Source organism: Danio aesculapii, chromosome 19, assembly GCF_903798145.1.
Source record: "Danio aesculapii chromosome 19, fDanAes4.1, whole genome shotgun sequence".
NCBI classification, from domain to species: Eukaryota; Metazoa; Chordata; class Actinopteri; order Cypriniformes; family Danionidae; genus Danio; species Danio aesculapii.
The window spans coordinates 29,486,017-29,492,932 of record NC_079453.1 but is presented as its reverse complement, the minus strand read 5'-3'; the positions used below and the strand labels follow the sequence as shown (position 1 = coordinate 29,492,932).

At 33.2% G+C, this 6,916-nt stretch overlaps 1 protein-coding gene across 2 annotated transcripts in view; it reads right to left on the bottom strand.

Annotated features, from left to right (window-relative positions):
- Positions 1-1,690: 1,690 nt before the first annotated feature.
- The window catches only part of lpcat1 (lysophosphatidylcholine acyltransferase 1), a 47,218-nt gene continuing 41,992 nt past the window's right edge, over positions 1,691-6,916 (bottom strand). For both annotated transcript variants that reach the window (XM_056480338.1, XM_056480337.1), the window contains 4 exons: positions 4,827-4,980; positions 4,608-4,700; positions 4,315-4,456; positions 1,691-2,250 (listed from right to left, as the gene is read on the bottom strand). In XM_056480338.1, coding sequence (XP_056336313.1) covers positions 2,093-2,250; positions 4,315-4,456; positions 4,608-4,700; positions 4,827-4,980 — 547 coding nt within the window. In that variant the 3' untranslated portion in view covers positions 1,691-2,092. The remainder of the gene's footprint in view (positions 2,251-4,314; positions 4,457-4,607; positions 4,701-4,826; positions 4,981-6,916) is intronic.

Here is a 6,916-nt window from a genome sequence, read left to right as displayed (position 1 = left end):
CCTTTACTTACATCAATTTCAATTAATTAACAATTAGTTAATGCAGACCCTGTTCCATCTCGTAGAACAACATGTCCTGATTACTAGAAGTACAACAAATAGCCAACAAATATCATGGTTAAACAATGTTAGACGGAAGAAAAAGTTTTTGTACACAAACGCAACTCACAGGTTTTTTAGTCACGTTTTAACACGTAAAAGTAACATTTTCAATAAATGTCCAAATTATTCAGGATACTTTTAATTTTACTGATAAGCTTACCTGTTTAAGCACTTTCTACAGAAAACATATAGACCTTTTTATTGACTTACAATTATCAGGATGTGTACTGTACTTACAACCAGTTTAAGTGTATTTCTGTGAAAATATTGCGAATGACTAAATTAACATTAACCACCAATGAAAAACACAATTAAAGCATTTATTATTTATACTAAATGTTGCCTAATAGAATATGAAAAATCATGTAAAACTAATTTTAGCAAATGAGCAATTAACAGTTGTGTTTTAATAAATACCATCAAATATTAATAAATACAGCAAAATGCATTAACTAACATTAATTAATAGGACCAAAAGCACATTTATTTATTTCTAGTCACTGTACAAAAACAAAGTAGATTATTATTATTAAGTGTTATTTTTAATTATTGTCAAAACAGTAGCTGTAACCTATTTTGATGCTGTAAATCAATATCATTTGAGTATGTTTTACAAGAAAATACTAATTTAGTGCTTTGATTTCAAAATTTGTTTCAAAACACATTTGAATCAGTGTTACTTGCCGTTTCTTCAGCATTATTTGTGAAATCTACAACCAGTTCTTGACTGAAAATGGCTTTTTACACCCATTTTTGTATTTACAGTTAAGAAGGTTGCCTTTGATGGCTACTTCCAGTAGGATAACGTGCCATGTCATAAAGCGCGAATCACCTGAGACTGGTTTCCTGAACATAGCAATGTGTTTACTGTACTCAAATGGCCTCCACAGTGACCAGAACTCAATCCAATAGAGCAGTGTTTCCCAACCCTGTTCCTGGAGGCACACCAACAGTACATATTTTGTATGTCTCCCTTATCTGACCCATTCGTGTCAGGTTTTGGGTTCTTTTCTAATGTTCTGCTGAGTTGATTCAGGTGTGTTTGATTAGTGAGAGGTTGAAAATGTGTACTGTTGGTGTGCCTTCAGGAACAGGGTTGGGAAGCACTGCAATAGAGCACCTTTGGGATGCGGTGGAACGGGAGATTCGCATCATGGATGTGCAGCCGACAAATCTGCAGCAACTGTGTGATGCAATCATGTCAATATGGACCAAAATCTCTAAGGAATAATTTCAGTACCTTGTTATCTATGCCATGAAGGATTAAGGCAGTTCTGCAGGCAAATGGGGGTCCAACCCAGTACTAGTAAAATGTGCCTAATAAAGTGACCAGTGAGTGTATGTGTTAAATACTTTAATTAGATTGTAGTTCTAACCACAAACTAATTATTTTGTAGGTCTAACATTAACCGCACATTAACTGAAAGTTAATATTTTAATGTAACAGAATTCACTAATGAAAAATATAAACAGAGACTCTCGCATTCACTTGCATTCATTACATTACTATAGTCTTGAATCATGTGATTGTACATGTTGGAATATCACCTCACTGTTAATATTGCACCTCAACACCTTGATAAACATCAGCCGAGACTTGTTTTTTGTTTGTTGTTGGTGTGTTTTTTTATTTATTTATTTTGCGCATATTAAAAATCGCAATCTTTTAAAGCAACGCTTTATATAGAAAAACTGTGAAAATCTCTGTCAAAAAAAAAAAGAACATAAGGCATTAAAATGTAGCGAGTTTCGTTTCCATTCCTAAGATCTGTCAGAAAAACGAAGCGCCTTGAAGAGAAGTTCCTTGAGGGCATAAAAAATAAATTATTGAAGGATTTTGAACAAAAACTCTGGGAAAATCCCTAGGGTAATGTACCCAGATGCAAATTCAGATTCAACTTGAGATGTGGTCTGTCATCACCTCTCTTGGTGCACACAGGAAAACAGCGTCACACACTGAGGGTGACAGGCTGTGATGGTAAAGCCGTGTTTAGTCCTGTTTCTTGCTGTGATTTCGGGGGCTGAAGTCAGCACAGAAGCCGTTGCTTGAAGATGTGGATTCTCTGGAGTGCTGAGAGATTGACTCAGAGAGACAGTGATACTGCTCCACCAAATCAGGGCATTTCTCCATGAAGCCGCACAAATCATCTGCCAAAAACACAAGGTGATAAAGATCGAAGAAAGTTATAAGATAAGAAATATTAATACAGATCAATGGCCATTCTTAACTTTGTGTGTGTGTTTGTTTGTAGTGTACTTAATTGAACCCTTTAACTGTCCTGACAGCAGGACAGTAAAGTTTACTTCACTGTCTTGCAATTAAATCCTAATCTAATCATTTCAAACTATATATTGTTGGAAAAGTCTTCTGAATAATATTTTACCACTGTTTATAGTTATTAGGAAGAGTAAAGGGCGTCGCACAATGGATGTGCCGCTCAGTGCTGCGACACGGAGTGCACATGACAGTTGGAAGTATCGCACACCTGATACGCACATTCATATATGCATATATGAACAGCGTCCTGAGTCGTAGCTGGGCACCGTGGACAGTTGCCGACTTGCAGCACTGGTGTGCATACCCTGATAGAAATCTACGTTTAGAATTCTAAAACGCATAACTCTGTGTCATCTTAGAGATCCATTTACTCTCACCCTTCAACCTGTGGGAGCATTTGCAGTTACATTTTTAAACCATATTATTGCAGTTTAAACAAAGCACATGACAAACTATATATCATTTGAAAGCTTAAAATTCCTAGTTTTCGATAGATGTTACCGAGCAACAGACAGGGATTCTCATCAGGATTGTACATTTTAAAAGTAAATTGCATTACTTTGCCACAGCAATCCACATGTAAAAAAATGTTTTTAGAGACTAAATTCTAATCAGATACCACCACACTTGCAAATACTGCTTTAGAATTTAATGTCTACTTTAAAAATATTGTGAGAAGTATGAAATAAATATGGTTTATATTCCTCAAAACATACACTTTAATAGGGTACGCTCTTGTATGGTCACTAATGGAAACTGTATGTCATCTGATGGTCAAGGTTGGTACTGCGGCCAAATAAATTTTACTGAAAGCTCATTTGATGAGACATCGATCTCAGATTTGGAATATAATTTGTTCAGATATTTAGTTTAGATTTTCTGTCAAATTTGAGCCAAAACAGGTTTTGTAAAATACATAATATATTTTCATAACCTTAAGGGAATTTAACTTGTTTTGTTTAACTGTTTTCCAGTGTACCTAGAAATCTGACAAATGTCTGTTTTAAAATGAGACCAAACTTAAGTCTTTGCAACAGTGTTTAAGATTGAGGATCATTATACATCTCATTTTGATATCAATGTTCAAAAAGTGGGGGTGATAGTTAGGGGCTTAATGTATATAAACTACACTGCTAAAAAAATTGAGACATGCCCTCAAAATGATTAAATTCAGGTGTTCCAATGTCTTCCATGGCCAATGGTCTATAAAAATCCAATGCCTCGAATTATAGTCCATTAATAAATACTTTAATTAAAATTTGTATTTATAATCAACATTCAAATAAAACTTGACTTACAGATGTACCGAGTTAGTAGGTGAAATAAAAACCTTAAAAAATATTAAGAAGTATTTTTAGGTATGCAGTAAGAAGTATATCATATCTGTAATATATACTCTCTCTTTTTTTTTTTTTTAAGTTTGCTGAATTATGCTACTTTTTAAAAAAGTTTTAAGATTGTTTTTATTTTCTAGCATATATTAAACGCATTTTTCTTTGCCAAATAAGCTTCAACAAACCAAAAGCTAAGGGATACCAAGAAATTGTGGTCTGCATTATTACCCTGGAATACAACATAAGATGCTATTTACAATACATTTACATACACAATTGTATTTAATTCTAGTTTATTATTAAAAAAAACAAATATATCATGGTTTACGGTGATTTTAGAAAAAAAAATTATGTTAATGGAGTTAATAATGACAAAGCATTGATTTTTCGTCTTCTTTTTAAAAAACCCTAAACAAGATCCAAGCGATCTAAACATGAACCAGAACTATGTTTTAGAACATTTCTTTTTCTCTCTCTCGTGGTGACTAAATCCAAACAGAGACCAAACTGGCAAAAACTTTTCAATTTCAGATTTTAATTAAAGCGATCACACACAAGAAATCCAAAATTACCAGTCAATGCCAGTAAAAAAAGTCTTACCAAATGTGATCTTTCCTTTGTCTTGGCCATCTACGGCCCTGAAGAGATCAGAAACAGCAAGATCTCCAACTCCCAGAGCAGTTTTCAGAATGACGGTCAGTTCGTCTTCAATAACAGCTCCGTCCTCCTGTGCTTCAAACATCTGAATACAAGCAATAAGTATCAAACAAACATCAATCATTCCAGCCATCAAGACCATGTTTAAAGTACCATAACTTATAAATATTTCTATTAATGAAGTATATAATGAATGTGTGATTGAAACAATGAAAGCTTATATAAACCCAACTCACCCTGAAGGCCAGTTTAACGGTGTCCAGATATCTGAAAGGTCTACATACCACTGACAGAGCGATGACATATTCTCTCACATCCATCAACCCGTGCTGGAAACCAATCATTCAGTGTCATCACAATCATGTAAACACTATGGATTACAAGTGATGTGTTTGAAAGCACATTTATTTTCGGTTGATGTGTGCTTTAATAAGAATATTTGCTAAGTGTTGAACCTCTTCGAATAGTGAGAAGATATCCTGGACTGCTTCTGTCATGGGTTGGTTGAGATACTGAGCAAAGCCCTCCATATCCAGTCTTCTTCCACACAGATGACGGGCTCTGGAAGCTTCTTCTCGTAGGACTTCATCTGTGACTTTTGTCTTCAGGCTGAAAATAAAATATTTTTTTTATGTGCAAGATATATTAAGGATATTAATAAAGTCTTTGAATAACAAACACGAACCAAATCTATCTATCTATCTATCTATCTATCTATCTATCTATCTATCTATCTATCTAGTACATTTTTTATAATGTATCTCAGAATGTAACTCACAAAATATGTTTAAAAACTGCTCTTTTACAATTGTGTGTGTATATATTATATTTTTCTATGTTTTGTCTGTGCATATATTATATTTTAGGATAGTTATAAATTCAAATAGGACTAAGCAGTAACCTCAACATGTAGAAAATTATAGTTTGCAATCTGTAGAACAATGATTTCTGTGCTTTCCATTAGGAGAAAAGCCTAGATAGTGATTAGATAAAAAGCATGATACATGCCATTGATTAGAAACATTGTAGGTCTGTCTATTCTTTTATTCTTAAAAGTAACTTGAGTACAAATCAGCTCAGAACTTTTAGAATGTCACTTCTTGGTTAAAAAAAAAAACCTGTAGATCTTTTTTTTGTGGAATGATAAAAGCCGTTTCATGATCTACTGTGTTGAAGGAAGAAAGCAAAATGGATGCAAGCAGCACAAGGAGAGAAGTGGACAAGCCAGAATAACAAGAGGACAAGAACATCAGGGTCTGTAGTTTGGGAAACAGACTCCACACTGGTGCTCAGATGGCGGCTTCACTGAACAACCCTAAGATGCTGGGCTTTTAAGAATTTTGGATGAAGACAGACACATCTGACATTGTCCAAAAAAAAAGTAAAAGAATACAAAGAGAGCATGTTGGATGGATGAATCCAAGTTCGAGATGTTTGATCTGTTTTGTGGGAAGAGTTTGTAACACTTATTTAAAAGTGCAGAAGAATGCAGATGAATCCCTCAAAAAAAGGGCACCTATGATGAAAATCTACTTTTGTAAGCTGTTTGGACACAACTGTGTGTGGGTATAACTATTTATTTATTTTTATTTTTTCGAATAAACTGAGATTAAAATATTTGTTACAACTCTGTGATTTTTATAAGTATTATAAGTTTAAAATGTTTTTAAAACAAAGCATGTTTGTAATAAAGACCATAAAATCGCCATGTGATTCTTAACCTCTATAAGCACCACGGCCACATGGTGTCAGTAAACGCTAATATGTGTGTGTACTGTAAACGACATTTGAGTAAGACTTATTTTAAAAAGGCTTGAATAATCTCCATCCACAAATACATGAAAAAAAACTTACTTGGTATTTATTTCATTTCAACTTGTTATTATTATTATTATTATTATTATTATTGTATTATTTTTTTTATTATCATTTTGTTTATTTAAACTGTGCTGTTATTGTTTTACTAGAAATTATTTCAGTTTAGTTAAATGCAGTTACTGAAGACTGCTGAAAACAGAGGAATTAAATCTTTATTATTTGTTTATTTAAATATATAAGTAATTTAAATTTTATAATTTATATAAAGTTAAAAAAAATTATTTAAATAAACTTAAAAAATATTTAACAGTTTTACTGTTTTATTATACATTTTAAATATAGTAAAAATATTTAATTGTATGCATATCGCCACAATGATAGCTTTTGTACCTTTATTTCTGACACTGTAACATAAAAAACTGGTTTATCAATTAATTTAACTAAATGAAAGATGTATTTGGACCTTATGAACACTAAGCCATGTTTTTTTTTACCTGTACATCCTATCATTTTCACTAGAGGGCACTGTGTTCAATAACCAACACAGCTGACCCACGTGTAAAGTCAATCCTCAGTTTTCTCATACAAAACAAACACAACCCATGCTGAACTTCCTCTAATTATGAATGCGGTGCTGGCAGGCAGAGAGTTGTGTTTGTCTTTTGACCAGTCAGTACAGCACTGTTTAAACTATTGAACATGCAGTCATGATTCTTTACCATGTGGC